This window comes from Periplaneta americana, chromosome 15 (assembly GCF_040183065.1).
Source record: "Periplaneta americana isolate PAMFEO1 chromosome 15, P.americana_PAMFEO1_priV1, whole genome shotgun sequence".
NCBI lineage: Eukaryota > Metazoa > Arthropoda > Insecta > Blattodea > Blattidae > Periplaneta > Periplaneta americana.
The window spans coordinates 104857998-104877423 of NC_091131.1; the positions used below are offsets into that span (position 1 = coordinate 104857998).

A 19426-nucleotide genomic window follows, 5' to 3' on the forward strand; every position below is an offset into this window, starting at 1 on the left:
ACAACCGGTTTTGGAGCTTACAACTCTGACACTACTGCCATACAGTTTGATTCATCATCTTATGTCAGCTAAATGAATGAAAGATCTGAAACGAAATTGAAATTTGAACAAAGACAAAGCTTAAAGATACAAACCATTTGCTGTTTCTGACAGTTTCCAAAGTGAAACTTTGCTCTTATCTACTTCATCTCTACATTGGCCATGACTCATTTCTTCATACACTTGAAATTTTTAGAAGTTCTCTGAGTAATAAACATGATATAATGAACACTGATCATTTATATAACTGCTCGGTTCTAAAGATCACTTCATTGCTTGAATTACACTGTGAAATGTAGGGGCATATGTTTAATTTCCTCACCTTCATTTTTCATTTTTGCAATAAAATTTTTCGCAAAGAAAGAGAGACATCTGCCTGACAGACCAGGTGACTATTCAGATCCAGATTACAATACATACAAGAATTTAATTTGACTAATTAACATGAAAGCTGTACTAATTTGGAAAGTAGCATTACTGATTATAAGAACTGCAATAAAATCTTGATTGACATTAATATGTTATTTCTCTATTTTTTCGTGTTTCAATAATGGCAATATCGGATGTCTTATACTGCATTCGAAAAGAAAAAGTCGTGAATTTTCGAAATAATTGACTAATTTAAATAAATTTAAATCTTATTAAACGACCACATCTCTCTTTTTTTTTAATACAACAAAAGAAGTTGTGTCATATAAAATTACGATGATTATCTGAAGTCTATTTAGAAAAGATCTAATTTCGCTTTTTCTTTTTTCTTTTCAAGAAACATCTTTACAGTTTTGTACAACAATTAGGAAATTGCAAGAAATAAGGTACAGATGTGACATTATCTGTATGTTCAGGGATACCCAAAGAAAAGGTGTGTGACGACACAGCCATTGAATTGGATGTGCAGCCCAAGGCTCAGTGGATGTTGCTACGTCCTCCACATTCAAGTGAACTACAGCCACCACTATCACCCACAAATCCACTCATGGTCCTGCCTGATCGCTTGCCAACCCCTGCCAGCTGTGAGTCAAGGCAGGATGACTCTGACTCTGATGAAAGGTGGCTCTCACAAGTAGAAATTGTAACGCATGCAGGACCTCACAGAAGGCTTTGGATGGGACCGCAATTTACTTTCAAAACATACAACTCGTCTGTGAGTGGGTGAGTAGTTTAAGTTACACATGATAATGTACACTCACAGAAACATAAAATGTTTGGTTGTATTTTTTTGGACAGATTGTCGAATAGTACAGTCGTCGGCATAAATTCAGCATGCATATAAAGCACAGTAATACTATTAAAACTAATCCTGATGTTGTGATCTACAAGAACATGCATCATAATCAAGATTCACAATGTTGAAAGCTGCATTTCATATGTGTAAATGCTTGTTTGAAGAATAGATGTTAGAGATAATATGATTTGCCCACCAACTTCGTTATACTTGTGCATTCTGTATCTCCATCATAGCTGAATAGTACCGCATTAGCCTGCCAAGAAGATGATTCATGTTCGATTCCCGGCCATTACTATTCTTTTATTATTATTACATCTTTGCAATTTGAACCTGCATTACTCAGAGTTGTATTTTTAAAAATACATATTGGGAAAAATATGTAGCCCTTGAAAGGACTGTTTTTGGGTGTCCTTTCAATATAAACATCAATGACCTTTGTTGTCAGCGACTTTTTGTAATTGAGTGGGAAGAGATGCACTAATTTTTAATACTTGCAGAAGCAGCTATATAGACAGAGCAATAATTTATAATTTGTATCTGTAATATATAGAGGAAGAGATACAAATATGAAATACTATTTTGTTTTTTTCGTTTTGGAACCTACATGTTTTGAATACTAAATGTAAAGTATCGTCCCGTTTATGCTGAATGTCTCTGTGAATGTACTTAGAAGTTTGTAAGATGTTATAAAATGTTTGAAAAAAATTATTTCCTCAAAATATAACTTATTTCTTTCATAAAAATGGAGGTACAAATATGGAATACTATTAACAAGTTACAAGATTAACAAAATTGCAAAGTCAAAATGATCAAAATGACCTCTACTAAGGAAAACACAGAACAAGCATTCATCATCTTCATTAGAAGGTGTTGTCCCAACCATAATACTGAATCCAGATGAATTGTCTCTCACGTCTTTTCTCTAATTTTATGGCTTATTGCATTGCCTTTCATGGCAACCTAGACTGTAGATTCTGCAGGAAGGAGACTGAAATAGCCCAGCACATTATTTGCTCCTGTGATGCACTGGCTCACAGAAGATACCTTATCTTTGGGAAAGATTCTCTAGAACCAAAAGATTTTGAACTGAGTTCTATATCTGGACTGTATACCTTAATAAAGGTAACAGGGCTGATGAATCGGTATTAAATTATAAAACATAGGTAGTACAATAAGCCTAAGGCTGTGGTGCGTCCAGAGCAATGACGGGCCTAAATGTTGAAAAAAAAAATTGCCTTTTCAATACACTGTTCTTTAAGTTTGTTGGAAGCTGAGGTTTTCCCTCTTCCTACAGGTGCTAACACTAATAACAAACAGAAAACCAGGGTATAAAGATGGGATACTAATAATATCAGTATTTCATATTTGTGACACACTGATGTTGTAAGTCATAACCTCAAAACATATCATAATTTAAAAACGAAATAATTAAACATACATTGCTATAAACGTAGATTATTTCTCTTTAAGGATATATATCATTAATATTTCTGACTCTGAGGAATAACAATGTATATTCAAGAAAAGAACTTGCTGTCAAAATTATCACTTTCCTCGAAAACGCAATAATGATAAACGTTTCAAAAGTTCAGCTTCTAACAGCAAACTAACACCTTCAAAAGAGTATCAGTGTGTAGTAATTTGGAAGGCTTCCGCTAGAATACAATTTTTCTCAGGTCGTATATCACACTATTTCATATTTGTATCCCTATTTCATATTTTTTGTAATATTTTCTCTACTAGTGTTATCACTAAATATTTCCCTCCATAATGTAGAATGTGAATATGAACAAAATATTTGAAACATTCAAGCTAAATAAAATTGTCTTGAAGTCAATAATAATTTATAGAGTTATACAATTTATTTTGCTTTAAATGTAACTCATAGTCTATTTTGTATTTTCACAACTGAAATTATTGCGTAATGTTAATATTATAAAAATGTTAACTATGAAATATCAAATAAAATAAATTGAAATAAAATTTGTATATAACAGTTCATAAATTTAATTACTGAAATTGTTAATAATTTTTAAACTTTATGAGCGAAACACAAAATATAACTCATTAAAACTTTTAATCCTTATTGGGAGTGAACATCGAAAATGCACGAGGGAATAATCTCTAAGCTCGTATCTTAGTCAATACATCATGAGATGCAGACAGAATCATTCGGTGAAGAAAGCACTCTCAAATACTGTTAGCATAGGTTAAAGTAAAATTGGCATTGCCACTTCGAAGTAATTTTTCGTCTTATTTGATTATATTATCACTTAAGTATGCATTATTCTTCTATGTATAGCGATAGACTTTAATAGCACAAGTCCTTTCATCAAAGTTAAAATCTCGTCAAGCTTAAAAACAAACTGCTGATTGCTAATATGCACCATAAAACAAAAGGGGTCGCTCAGAAACATGGATGCAATGTCAGTCAAATGCGAGTTTTTTATAATACATGATGAGTGTTTTTGTAACCTCTTCTACATATATTCCATTTCTATTTCTTTACATGACGTCTTATAGTTAGACCATAAAGATTTTATTACAATCGGTATTTTAAATCACTCTGTACTTCTCTTCCTTCCTACATTCTTGTTACATTTATTATGATTAGTATTAATCACATTATTTGTCATCGTATGTTTATTTTCAGAGTTCCATTATCGTTACTTGAGATGGAGGCTGTTGAAATCGGTGTGGGTTCAGGTTCACGTCCAGCTCGGTCCAATCCTGTCAACATGCCAGTTGGTAGTGGGTCTCGCCCTGTTGTGCCTGTTCTTATAGAATCTGGATCAGGAAGTATGTGTAAGAGTTGTTTCGTGTAGAATTTAGTTTTATTTCTCTCCTGCATTTTATTGTTATTTAGTTTCATATTTATAATAAATTACTTTTCCTTCCATTTACTATTATATATCCATATATAATTTTTGTAAACTAATAACCTGCAAAATATGCATAAGAACTTAAACTACCAAATGTCACTTATTTTAGTATCTTGCTTTTTAGAATATTGATTAAATATGTTCTGTTTCTAGCATCTGCGATCTTTTATTTTTCAATTATCAATTTATAAAAGTAATTATAATGTGAGATCATTATGTTCTATAAATTTGAGAATTCAAAATGAAGGCATTTTAATGTTTAACCAAGCATAATCTGAAAGGTTGCTTATATTTAGCAATTAGTTGTTCATGTTTGCCAACTTCTCGACATTTGAAGCAGTTAGTTCCTATTATATGGTATAAACCTGGCCGAGAAAGATGGAATTTTAAAATGATAATAAAATCTTTAGCAGGATTTCCTTCTAAAGAGATGTAAAGCTGGAGGTCCATAGTAAGTGAAAGCAGTGGTATATTTCTAGACAAAAAAGTGTCTTGGCTTTGGGATTTTGGTAGTACTGGTAGTAGTTGTCACTGCCGCTGCCACCGCTGCCAGAATACTTATGGAATGACAGACGAAAATACATGAGTTCGAACCTAGACATAGAGGTTATTAGGTCTGCTGAGTTGACTACCTGACTAGGAAATTATTTAAATATGACTAAAGTATGACTTTTTATAAATACAAAATTTGACAATAATATGAACATCGGAAAAGTGCCCTGGCACTGCCTGGCCTGGAAAAATAGTACCTCAATGCCTCCAGGGCCCACCAGATCTGAAATACACACTTACATAAGAGAACCTTATCATTTAATTAAAATAGTCTATATTACGATGTACCGAAGTACATATGATATTTCAGTGCAGAAATTCTGCGTCATCATATGATGATAGAAGAGTGGAACAGAGAAAAATTCTCTCCAGCACCAGGATTTGAACCCTGGTTTTCAGCTCTACGTGCTAATGCTTTATCCACTAAGCCACACCGGATTCCCATCCCGATGTCGGATCGAATCCTCTCAGTTTAAGTTCCATCTCCTGGGTTCCCTCTATCATCATCATAATATGATGACTCAGAATTTCTGCACTGAAATATCATATGTACTTGGGTACAATGTAATATATGATATGCGAAAAATAATCACTTTGTGATTTAAGATGGTGCTTATTCCATCGGATCCTGGCCACTTAGTCACTCATAATGAGTGCAGCTCTGCACATGTATGAACATTGTGCCATTGTCATACATCTCTATAACATAATGCATGAGGATAGTCCACTAGAGGGAACCAAAGAGATGGAACTTAAATTGAGAGGATTCGATCCAACATTGGGATGGGAATCTGGTGTGGCTTAGTGGATAAAGCATCAGCACGTAGAACTGAAAACCCGGGTTCAAATCCTGGTGCCGGAGAGAATTTTTCTCTGTTCCATTCTTCTATCTTCATAAAATAGTCTAGGTAAAATTTACCAATCATAATCTCCACACATCAGAATTCAGTTTTAAAATTCAAAAATAATTTTTACCTTTAATTCTGCCAGTGTGGTGATAAATTTTGCCATATGGATTATCATAGTTCAGAAATGCAATTCAACTATGCTGGTTATATGTTAAAGAATTACTTGTGATTGATTAAATCATTATTTATTTCTTGTTATTTCTTATATTTCTTTTATTGATGTTGTTAGATTAATTTGTATATGTCAAAATAATTTAAGAGCTGTAAGTGCTTTTCCTTCTATATTTGTTGCTGTAGTTAAAAATAGATGGAATTAGATGAGATTGAATTTTGGAGAAAAATAATTTCAGCACCTAGTCAGGTATGTATAACAATTTAAACAAAATTGTTTTCAGTCTAATTGTTTCAACAATAAATTGACTCATAAATACTGTATTGGGTACAAAGACAGAGTTACGTGTTCAAAGTCACTTTTATTATTATTATTATTATTATTATTATTATTATTATTATTATTATCATCATCATCATCATCATCATCATCATCATCATCATCAACAAGATTTCTGGAAGCATGTACTGTATGTCCTTCATTCTTTGTAAATCACTTCTCTCAATATCTCATTACAGATAGCCATTACGTTTGCTTTGCTTTTTGTACTAAAAATATAAAACACTTCAGAGTATTTTTTTCTGCTTTTCTTTTGACTATAGGTAGTTATGAACAGTCACCTAGACTTCTAGAAGCTTATGGGACAGATGGAGCTGATTCAGATGGGTCTGCGGGACCAGGAGAGACCCAGCTTCGTGAGGACTTGGCCGATGCCATGATGGAAAGTCCAGGAGTACCAACACGTGATACAGGTAATTGCATTTTCTTTGTTTTGCATCAGATTGTCCTATATTCCTGAGATTCTGAAAGCTTAAAATAGTGGTCTTTTATGTAGAAATTATGAGCTTTTGCTTGTCATCCATTTATGAGATGTTTGTATACATCCATTTTCCTAGAAAATAACCAAAAATAGATTACTGCGCAATATACTGTATATTAAGAATATGTGTCTGCACAGTTGCTCTGGAGTTTTGTGATGATACAGATTTTAGTGTGCTTCATTTCAGTTTTCAATTTAGAAATCTGTATAATTAACGGCTGCACTGTGTTTCTAAAATGTTGGTAAAACCGATGGAAGTGCAGACTGTTTTACAGAAGGCCTTATAATACGATTTCGTAAGTCCACAAAGTTTCTTTCGGAGTTTTAGAATTGTATGGTTCTTAAGTGGGTTTCCTAGACACTTGTTCTTTGCTGTACTTCATTTTATTACAAGGGAAGAAATCAATTATAGGCTGTGGCTTATTCAGGAGAGTAATTTTAGATTGGAACTTATGCATTACAGTTGAAACAGTCAGTAGTTTCCAAGGACTACAGCTGATGTGAACATTAATGTTATACTCATCCATTTTGAACAAAAATAGTTACAAAAAATATTTCTCCAGCTCCCAGACAAAATTTAAGATCTGAATTGACAAACATCCCAAGCCCAAAATTTACCAAATGTGATTATTTACGTGACATATGTTGTATTTTACATAGGCTCCATCCTGTAAAAAGGAATATCCCATGTCCGACTCTAAGCCTCTGTTTTTTAAATACAAATATTTATTTAAGTATTCTTATTTTGCAAGCCTATGTAGTTTTTTTTTTTTTTTTTTTTTTTTTTTTGCTCTCCTGAAAAATTTACTTCAATGGACCAAAGATGTTTGTCAGTTCAGGTCTTCAACTGTTTCATCATTTTAAAAGAGGGGGAGGAATCAATGACTTATTCAGGATAGTTTTAGTCTGGAACCTAAGCATTGCAGTTGAAACATGTGATAGAGCAAATAGTTTTATGGACTACACATCACTTTCATAGTAGTCTTTCCCAGCTAGAATGCAGTTCTGCCATCATTGGTACAGTTGCTGGGAACAGTCGAGTTTGTGTCGCTGATGAGAAAGTGCACACTAAGGTTTTTTATTACACAGACAAATGGAAAAAGTCACGAACTTCATATTGCAGTATTTTCAGACTTAGCTGTTACCACTTTAAAACATTTCACATAACTAACATTGTTGTGCTCTGATGTTTTGTCGTAAATGAACGGTATACAAGTGATGCTATTCTAGCATACAGTACATTTTGGAGTACAGTGCATAGCAGTACCACTGATCCATGAAATTATTGATCGTACTATGTATAGGGCACACATTTCGAAGTTTAGATCTGTTACCACCTTCAGATAAAAAGGGTGAGAAAGAAGAAAAGGGATTCTAATTGTTGAGTCACCTGGCTCACCAAATCCTTAGTATCGAGATCTCTTTTTCTCCTCACTCCTTTCAACTAAAGACGAAGATAGATCAGATTTCGAAATGTTTTCTGTTCAATATGGGAACAGCTCAATCTGGACCTCTCCTAAAAAGGTTAATGTATTGTGAACTGCCAAAAATGATAACAGTTGAGCTTTCACAGAGATAATTCTGAATTTATGTTTATATATTAGAAAGTTATTATCTAAAGTAAAAGATAAATACTCATTGAAATAATTGTTAATTAAATTACAAAACTTTTGAAATTAAATATTACAAAATATCTAAATTTCTTATGTTATAAATAAGATTATCAGAACAATGATTCCATAATATTCTGCTTTTCATTTTCAACTTCTTTGTATGATCTATATAACCTATTCCTTATTTATTTAATTATCTATTTCTTATGTGCCATTTCCTCTTCACACATTAGCAGTAGCACAATTTTGCACTTCAGGTTAGAAATTGTTTATGCGATATTATATGTACCTTTATGTCTAAAATTGTTTCTGTATCTGTTTACAACTACATGTACTTCAAAATCGGAGAGAGTTAAATTAAGTACTTATTTTCATTTTATAAAGTTAACAACTTGCCTAGCCACGAGCTTCGTGAAATTGTTGTCTGTCACAGTTAATAGTACTTCATTTTAAGATATTGAAGTTGGATAATTGTAAATTGATACTTCAGGTAATGAGATGGAACAATTAACAAAGCTACACGAATTTTGTTACTATGATTAAATTAAGTGCATTTAAATTTCTGTATAATAAATGTTATCAAATTATAAAACAAGCATTTTTACATACTAAGTCAACATTTTGTGTTTTTCTGTTGCTACAGTGTTCCTGATACAATGTTCTTTATTACGATGTCTAAAAAAATGTGTCCATGCAGAATGTCTTCTCTTTTGGAGACAGTTCTACTCTTCCGCACTCTCTCTGTAAAAAGAAAATGACTTATGCTTATCTAAAGCTTCAACAATTGAACAAAATACCTGTATATAGTGAAAAATTTTTTAAATTATTTTGGGATCTTAAACTGAAACTCCATTAAAATAATGACTTTTAACAACTTTTGTACTAGTAGTTTTTTTTGCTCTGGTCCATCGGTAAATGTAGTAACTGTCGAATATAAAACTGTCAAGTTTTGATTACTTTGTTTTTCATAAGCTATGACAATGTTAACCAGTAATTTTAAGGCATTATTCATGTGCATGGTGTGAAATGTTGTGTAGTGTTTAATGTTATTTTCGTATAATAATCAGACATCTGAAATACATTTTATATGATTTATATGATTTCTTTACAATTTTTGAGCATAAATTACATGTACATTACTGTTGATTTGATTTTCTGACATCTATGCACTGCTTTATTATGTCTCCAACTTAGTTAAATAATTATTGCACCTCCTCTACTGCGATCTTCATTTTATGTGAAGGTACCTATGTCATTGACTTTTCAAAAAGTTGCAATGTTATTCTATTGAACGAAATCGTTCATATGAAGAAAAAAAAATAGGAATATGAAAAGTCAGTGTAAAATATTGTCTGATTCCTTTAATGTAAGGAATAATACATACAATATAAAATGTAAATAACATACAATCAGTTGCATTTCTTTTGTGAAAATTTGGAGAGGAGGTGTGACTGCCAGAGCTCTTATTGTGTAGCAGACTGGCTAAATAGTGTTAAAGACTTACTTTTTAATACTAGAAGATACTTCCTTTGTTTTTGCAGAAGTTTCAATTACCTGTGTCTCATTGTTAGTTAATGTAAATGCAAGGCAGACAAAACACAAGATTTAGCCAGAGTCAGTGTTTATTCTAATCTAAATGCACCTAAATTTAAGAAAACCTAAAATTCTGTAGCAGAATGAAAAGTTACAAGGGCACATAATATTCATTTGCACTTAGGATTCATTTTAAAAGGTTTTGGGGGCGGGGGGGAGTGAATGTAATGGACAAAAAATTTTTGAACTGTTTGTTTGTTCCTTGTCCAAATGTCACTAACACCTGAATTCAGAAACATGGTATCAGTGCTCTATTGGTAATCGCTGAATTTGAACTCTGTTATTGTGATTCAAGTGCAGCCATTGCCATTGAGAGTTATATCATTGTTTCTGTCTCTGAAAAACTGCATAACATTATAAAAGCTTTTTTATTTACATTTTTTGCTTTAAACGTACATAGAAAAAAAACCTGCCTCTGGCTTTTTCTTTTTTTAAGGGAGAAGAGTGATTGTTGAAATGCAACATGGTGCTCAGCTAGGCAAGAGGAGTTCGAATCCCATCCAAAAAGTCGTGAACCCAGTTGGAACTGTTATTACGGTGTCTTTTCCTTCTGAAGAGGAAGGGGCTCCTGATTTGAATGTGACTGTACCAAGCGAATGTGAGTCTTCTGCTGTGGAAGAGAATGTAATGAAGTGGCCATCTCCAAGGAAACCATTAGGAGCTAAGTCTGGGAAGGAGTTGCCGTGCATTCAGGACGAGCTGTTGTTTCATGATTGTGGGAGGACAGATCTGCGTGCTGTAGATGATACAAACATCGAACCTGCAGTCAGATGGCCAGCAGTAGCCAAACCTCTAGTCATCTCTTCACAAACAAACCCATCAACCAGGGAAGAATGTTCATCTGAAGCCTTGGGAGCAAAGAGTGGGAGTAAGGAAACAGAAGTTCCATTGCAAAGAAAAGCTAAGGGAAGTACACAGAGTTTACCAGCTAAGAAATCTAGTAACAGAATTCAGAATGAGGAAGAGGAGAACAAGTGGGAGACCTGGAAGGAATCCAGTAGCAGAAGAGGAGATGTAGATCAGACTGAGAGAAAATCTTGGAGGAGCCAGGCATTAGACAACTTATCTCTCAGTTCATCAGGTAATGCTAAAGGTAAGGAGTGCGAGACAAAGAGAGATGACGGGAATGAGTCAAAATTTAAATCACACAAAAATATATCTATAAAATGCAGTGACAAAACTGCAGAAGTAGTGAACATGAAAGAGGATGCAGACAGTAGGAGTATCAAGGAAACAGGAATTAAACCTGCAAAGTCAAAAACAACGTCAACATTAAAAATTAAAGAGGGTAGCAATTCGAGTAACAAAACCAAGACAATAGCAGCTAAAAGCACAGTTTTAGAAGATTCAAGTTATCAGGTTAATTTGAAGAAAGGGAAAAGTCCTCCAAAATCAGAAGAAGATGCGTCTTGTGAAGAAAACACAAAGTTAGATGTGAAATGCCTGGAAATTAGAAGTACTAAAAGAAGTACAAAACATAAGGGTGAAAGCTCTCTAATAGTTACTGAAGAGAGTTCTAAAACATCTGAAAATAATGACAACAGAACCTTTGTATTAGAATCAATCTTAGTTGATGTCGGTTTGAAACCTGAAGAGAATACTAAAGATAAGGTTACAAAGTCACAAAGCCCGATTGCTGCAGCTCGTGAATTTGATAGCTCGAGCAGTACGCAGAAAGTTGGTGAGAAAACAAAGTTGAAGAGTAAGAGCAAAGAATCCAAAACTTCAAGATGTTTGTTACTGGAGGATAATGAATTTATTACTGTTTCTGATTCGGAATCAAGCAGAACCCACTCTGATGAATTGGAGAGTTCATTGGCTGTAGAGTCAAAAATTGAACCCTTAATTTCATATTCATCATTACTTCATGAGAGATTTAGTGAACATCATTTTGGATCTACTGATAGTACTTCTTATGAAACAGCTGATACTTCTGATTTGAGTTTGGGTGTCTGTGAATCTCTTTCACAGACATCTGGAGATGATGCATATAGCAGCTTGCGTTCCGTGTCTTCTTTTGCAGATGATAGAACTACAAAACAAGCAAAAGATAATTCTGAAAAGAAATCCTGCAGCGTTGATGTCGAAGTAATAAGTGATAAAGGCAGCCAAGAGAATCTTGTATTCAAATCCACATTTGATGACGTATTTGTCCCACCACAAAAATCTTGGAGTAGTATAGTGTCCTCTTCAAACAGGAATAAAGAATCGGTAGAACCAACAAATGCTGAATCTGTGCTATTAAAATTAGAAGAGTTTAGGATATCTCCTCCAAGATCCTGGAGTGATGTCGCGTCATCAGTGCCAAAATCTTCAAAACAGGCACACATGGAGACAGCTTCTGAATCAAGTCATTGCAGTGGATTAGAGTCTAGAAAGGGAGCAGAAGATGTAGATGACTATAGTGATGAAGGAGAAGATAAAGTTACATTGGACTCAAATAAATCACAAAGTAGTGACCGAACATCATGTAGCGAAATGGTGACAGCTAGTGAATCTCTGAGCAATGCTGCCACATCAGAAAGCAGTGCTGCAAACGGAGGTAATGAAGAAGATAGTTCACAGTTGAATGACGAAAATAACGGTAATGAGGAAGAACTTCCAGAAAATGGTGAAGCATCATGCATCATTACTTCTCAAGGAGCAAACAAAAAGAATCGCAGAACAAAAAAGAAAAGGAGATAAACTGGGATGTATTTTAAGTATTCAAATGTTTATGTATTGAACATTACTTCTGTAGATTTTGTGGTTGTGTAAGCGAGTGAACTTCCAAGAAAAGTGAAACTTTGGATATCATTAAATGAAAAGTAAAAATGAGTTGCTATCACTTTACATTTGCAACTTAATTGACTCAATGTTGCTGAAAGATTAGATCAAACACTTGAGTTCAAATCCTGAAAAATACAAGTGATATTTGTCATGTGCAGCTATTATGTTGAAGCAAGTTTTATTGTCATTTTTCCCCACCATATCTTCACCTTTTCTCCATAATTCACAATTATCGTTATCACCTGTGCAGTAGCAACAGAATTCTGCACTCTACCATCTTCCATATGAGACCAACTCCATGACATCTCTATGGCGAATGCTGGAAGTAGCATGTAACTATTTGAACATTCTGCCATAAAAGCAAGGAAACAAGTATCTAATTCACAGAGGGAACATTTTTTTTACAACTGAATCTGCTTTATTGTATTATACATGTTTCTCGTAATGCAAAATATGAAGAAGGTGTTATGATGTTACAAAAATGTATTTCGAGATTTTAACAAAAATGGTTTCAACATTCGTGATATTGAAAAAGGAGTTTTTGGCATACCATCACTGTATGAACTAGACTTACTGTCAATACAGTGTTACTGCCTTTTATCCTAAAGACTTGGTCAAATTATATTTGTATTCAGTATTTAAAAGCTGATGATTTATCCAGAAAGTATATGAAAACATAATATTATTATAAAAATAGTAATATCATTCGAAATTTGACTACCGGTAATGGTTTTCCTCCCTCGTATCATGTAAAAGAAATTATGGCAAATGAAAATGAGTGGAAAATTGGAAATTTTTCATTTATCCAGTGTCTATATTTTATTCTAAATTCGTTTCTAATAGTCGTTTCCTACTGTATTGTTTAAAAAAATATTTATTTCATTTGATTCAGTAATTTTTAATGGGAAAATATATATGTTTAAAATTCTTTTAACCTCTGTCTCTCAGAATATTTTCATTGTCAGTGCCTTTTTTACAAAGAGATGCTAAACATGCATAAAGTACAGGATATCATCAACTTAAACTTAATATATGTCATTAAATTAGAAATTACACATAATTACAAATGCTTTATCTACCTATGAACCATCTTATGAAATGAAGAATATCATACTATTGATGTTATTGCATTAAATGCAAGTAACATTTACCTTGAAAGTTCAGAATTTAGAGCTTACACAACCATAGAATTAAAACAAATTCAATATGTACAGTATAAAGCTAAAACTAGAGTTATTATTTATTTAAAAGCTTATTTATTAACTCGTAGGCAGTTGTGATTTTAAGTTTCATGGCAACTATTTACAATGAAGTCAGAATTATTGTATGTTAATATTTCTGTATTAGTGACAGTCAAACAGATATTTGATAGAAAAATAGCTAGAAAATTTAGTAGTAACTCCAAAAGTTGTCTTTAAATTACATTGGATTATCCACTTGTCATGAAATTGCATGTAATTCTTAATATCATAAAAACATAACAAAAAATTAAATAGTAAAAAATATAAATGAATGTAAGTTTTTCTATTCAAATGACCATTTATTCATACTGGACAGATTGTATCACAATTATCACCATAACCACTATCACCATCAGCATTATATCACCATTAACATGAGTCGATGATGATGATGATCATCATCATCATAATCATCATTATCATCATCGACAATTTGTATTTTGAATTTAGCAGTCTCATTGGATACTTGCTGTCTTGTCTTCCTAAGTCTTTTTCTTCTTGACCAGTAATTCAGCATTTGCTGTTTGTAGAAAATGGTTATTAGTTGGTCATTTTTCTGGCAATATTTATAAAATGAAAAGCAAATGTAAACAGTTGAAACTAATTGATCTTTGGTGTGGTTGAGTGATTATGTGATAACATACGGTACAGTTCCTATTTTATGAAATATTGTCAGTTGTAATTATTAAATATTATTCACGTTTCTGTTTGAGTGTCACTAATATGGAAATATACTGTACTTTGCATATACTAAGATAAAACTAATTTCGCTATTTTTTTTAATTTGTATATTAATGTAATTGTGCTGACGAAGCTTTGTAATTAACAGGTAGAGCTGAAGGACACACTTAATTGTAAACTAAGTAATATGGTTAGAGAAGCTATTAAATTAACGATGAAACTAATGTGTGAAGTCAACGTATTACATGTCTGTACTTCTCTATTTGAGTACATGTTGGCAATCAGCTTTAGTATTTTGAAATATTGCAATGTTTTATCACAAAAGTTTAGTTTTTATTCTTTATCTGCCAAATAAGAGAAAAATAGCAAAAAAGTCCAAAGTATTTCATGAAAATGTAATTTATAAATTAAATTATAATCTTGTTGTGCAGTTTGTCTGCCTGTTAAAAACTAATTCATATGCTGTAAATGGAATGTTTGAATCTTTCTCTCTTCACATACTCATAATGTTAAGAAAAGTACAGTAATTTTTATAAATACATTTGTAAATAGACATATTTCTATTATTAATACATAATTCTACCCAATATACTACACGTATATGTAGAACATTATCAGTTTCATGATTATACAAGAAACAATTTAACCTTTTTAAGTAAACAAGAAATCAACTCTCTAATAAGTACGAAACACAAAAAAAGACAAAGATTTGTATATTACATACAGTAAGTTCTCTTGCAATATATTCTCTGAAATTTTGTATTTATTTTATAACTAAAAACAATCTGGTGTTGTCCCAGGTTGTACAATAGAATAGCACAATGAAGACTCAAGGATATACAGAGTGTGCCCAAAGGTTTGATCCATACTTCAGAAGTATATGGTGAGGACCCCATATAACAACTTTTTAATAGGAACTGGTGTCTGCCGTAGCCAACTTAACGTCACTACAAGGTCTTCAATTTTGTCATTTACTTCCTGTCATACAGTTAGCCTTGAAACAAAACAGTCAAATCCTTTGTGCGACCACCCATGGAGGACCTAGATCTACCAGCTGACTACTGGCTTCACATCCACACGACTCAACAGAAGTGAATGATCATGATCATCTAACAAATATAGATGTAATGTGTGATTACCAAATGTTTTCCCCCCCCCTCCCACAGCCGTTATAGCTGGCTTTTGAAACCGGATTTTTCTACTCCTTGTATTCCTTAAATTCGTCACGATACTGACTTGGCACTGATCCCATACACTGGCCGAAATTTTATTAGAAAATTTTTAATTTCCTGAGGATATAAACCAGCACTCATTCCATATTGCTATTCTAAGATGTGATACTTTAGGCTATGTGGCTATGGTGTGGAATAGTTAGTTTTCAGTAGATTTAAATATAATGAAATTGCTCTCAAATAACCTAACATGATTAGTTTATTACTATTGTTACTGTTTAATAAGTTTTAATTGGTAACAGAATTTACGTATTTATGAAGTATGAGATTTTTAAACACAGAGTTAGAGAAGATGTTCGAAGTAGCATCCTCTAACATCCATGGAGACATTGCATCGACAAATGAAACTTTGACTCACCCTTTCAGAGATCTCAGGTGTTCCAGCAGCATCCTTAGCTCGATTATCCACAGGCGTTTAATAGATAAGGCTTTTTCATATAGTCCTTAAATATATAATCTAGGGGTTTAAAGTCTGAGGATCAGGGTGCCAGTATACTGGCCCACTTCCTATCTAATAGCCAGGAAAAACACATCATGCAATTGCAGTACTAAAATGTTACAGAGCTCCATAGTGTTGAGTCCACATTTGCCTGCACATAACCAGTGTCATCTACAAGAGTTGTGAGATCAGGAACACCATGTCATTGTACCCAAGGACCAGCCAAGTGATCACAAAAATTCTGCCTGCCCATACTTTGAAGAAAACTGGTCCTGATGGTGACTAACTGTGGTAACATTGGAGCTTTTGTCAGTCCAAATATGATTGCTTCGAAAGTTGAATCAGTCTTTCTTGGTGAAGTGTATCTCATTTGTGAACAACATGAGGCTCAGGAAGCAGGGCTGATGTAGACAACAGTTCTTTATCCATTGACAAAATAGGATCTATAGTGCAAAGTCAACTAGATTACGTCTTGTACCCAGGGCGCGAAATGAACTGGAATATGTATTCTTATATGAGGACCTCGCCGTCCTGTATTGAATATTGTGTAATCAATGACTTTATCTAGTCATTCACGTAGATACTTATTAATGGAGAAAAATTCGTTCTGTCACTGGGAATCGAACCCAGAACTCTCAGCTTGGCATGCTGAGTACTCTTACCATCTGAGCAATGCTGAGACCCAATCCACAGTGCCAGCCAAACTTTCCTTCTTTGTATGTCAATGGCCTACTACCTGCATATTAGACATATTGTATGCAGACATATATATATATATATATATATATATATATATATATATATATATATATATATATATATATATATAATAACTTATGGCCATTTCAACAACAGTTTTTGAATCACTGTTAACACTGATATGTTGTTGTTGTCTAAAGTGCTGCATCTAACGCTGAAGTCATTAATAAGTCTTGCTCTCCAGGGTCCTCATATAAGAATATACTTGTATCTGTATATCGGAAGCAAAGGGCACTATGTCCATTTTTACGAAATTGAGGTTTTTGCATATTTCTATTTAATTTTTTGCTTTCTTTTAGTGATGCAAAGGACTAACTTCTATGCGTAATAAGTGAGTTAGCCTGTTGGAAAGGGTACTATGTGTAAGGTGACTAGATTCACATCGATAGAAAAGAGGACACAAAGCTTCAAAAAAAAAAAAAAAAAAAAAAAAAAGAGGACAGAAAATATGTACTTAGATTTAGGCTTAAGCCTATATTATAGGTACTGTAAATTACGTCAATATGTATTTTTCTTACAAAATATTTACAGTACAGATTTAGACTTATATCTTACTTAAAAGTATGTTAATATTAAAAAATAATTATGATAAAACTTAATAGTAATGATTTTACAATTAGCTACATATAAAGTCAAGGGAACTATAATTATTAAAGAGAACAGAAAAATCTATTTAGATTTAGGCTTAGGCCTATATTATACTTGAAATTATGTCAATATCTATTTTATTACAGCATATTTTAATAAAACTTAATAATATAAAATGGTTTTGGAGTTAACTACATATGAAAGCCAAGGAAACTATAAATAATTGTTATCAAAATAAGTAAAAAGACGACACAAAATGTGAATTTAATATTACCAGTACTTTGTAAGCAAAAGAGAGCTATGATCATTGGCAAAGAGTATATTCTGTTGATGCTGCTGCCACCTACAAATAAATTACTTGAAAAAAGCGTCAAATCAGATAATTTCAAAATATCAGTCATACATGTTACGAAAAGGAGGACATTTCTTGATTTTTTAAAAATCCGCCCAGACCCCAGACAAAGGCCTATAAAGGAGGACATGTCCAGACGAAAGAGGATGTCTGGTCACCCTAACTATCTGCCATAAGGTACCGTGTTAAAGAGCACTTTCATTATTTGTGACAGTGTCCTTTACCTCCGATATATATATATCAGTGTTAACAGTGATTCAAAAACTGTTGAAATGGTCATAAGTCATTAAAATATGCGCTCCTCCATATATGACTTATATGTCTAAAATGCAGGTAGTAGGCTATTGACAATACAAAGTAGGAGAGTTCGGCCGGCATTGTGGATTGGGTCTCGGCATAGCTCAGATAGCAAGAGCACTCAGCACACCAAGCTGAGAGTCCTGGGTTCGATTCCAGTTGTCGGACGAATTTTTCTCCATCAATAAGAACTAGAGCAGATCAGAACAACATTCCGATTCGTAAATTTCAGGAAATTTTCGTTCTATCTCGTAAGAAATGCCTATAGTCTGTTTTAATTTGGTATTAATTAGATATATTTCAATACACTTTTCAAGTTAGTGTGAATTAAATTGTTAAAAATACTGGCAACAACACTGTCGGTACTGCTTTATTGTATTATAGCACTCGTATAAACTCTCACTAATTTATATCACTCTTACAGCTTGCTTTTGATATGCTTGATTCTCCAGTGAGTACTGTTGAGGTTCTGAACAGTAGTGCGGCATTAATGAAATTAAAAGCCCTAGACATAGCAACACTTTATCACTCCATATCGAGCTAATGATCAGACTTCATAGGTCATTGCTAGGTAGCGACTTGAAGTTCTTGTTCTTTAAACTGCGAACTGAGTATCCATTTGAAAGACTTCACGAAACAAAGGCTCCAGGCATAAGTGTAGGGCCGGAAATCATCCTCTTTCACTAGTTTTAATTTACTCATCAAAGTAAATTATTAAAAATGTGTGCATTTTATTCAATATATTTTTTCGGTTGTATGAAGTGAGTACCGTTTGTGGTTTCCGTCCGTGTAAATATGATATACAGATGAAAATTTCTGAAGGCATGGTGTCCAAAATTTTTATATTAATTGATGTGTATATAATTAATATTGTATGTATTATGTAATATTTGGCATCATCTCACTGGTCATTATCTATCATTGTCATCAGTATTACTATGTCTTCGAAAATAGCAAAGCATTGGTTCGTGAAAACGTCCATTTCAAGCTCTGCTTGTACCATGTGTGGCTGAGAATTGTACAGCTGCTGATCATGCAAGGTCTGCCAAACAGTTGACTTGAGGTCCTTACTGTCTCGGCAACAGAACATGTGCTGATGTGGCTGCTCCTGTACTGCTCCAGTACTTTCTCTTCAACAATGATGATCCTAGCCTATTGTAAATGTCCGATATGATGATGTGGACCCGAAGGTCCTGCTTCACGAAGTCACTGGTGAAACCTCTCAAACATTTTGCGAGTTGGATGTGGTGTATTGAGAAATCTTTGTATAATTGGTCCATTCCTTTTGCATTTCCTTTGGGTACAACACTTCATAGCTAAT

At 33.3% G+C, this 19426-nt stretch overlaps 1 protein-coding gene across 2 annotated transcripts in view; it reads left to right on the top strand.

Moving 5' to 3' along the window:
- Positions 1-18712, top strand: part of LOC138715247 (BCAS3 microtubule associated cell migration factor-like) — a 58305-nt gene extending 39593 nt beyond the window's left edge. For both annotated transcript variants that reach the window (XM_069847970.1, XM_069847971.1), the window contains exons 9-12: positions 885-1191; positions 3921-4066; positions 6324-6473; positions 10184-18712. In XM_069847970.1, coding sequence (XP_069704071.1) covers positions 885-1191; positions 3921-4066; positions 6324-6473; positions 10184-12432 — 2852 coding nt within the window. In that variant the 3' untranslated portion in view covers positions 12433-18712. The remainder of the gene's footprint in view (positions 1-884; positions 1192-3920; positions 4067-6323; positions 6474-10183) is intronic.
- The last annotated feature ends 714 nt before the right edge of the window (positions 18713-19426 follow it).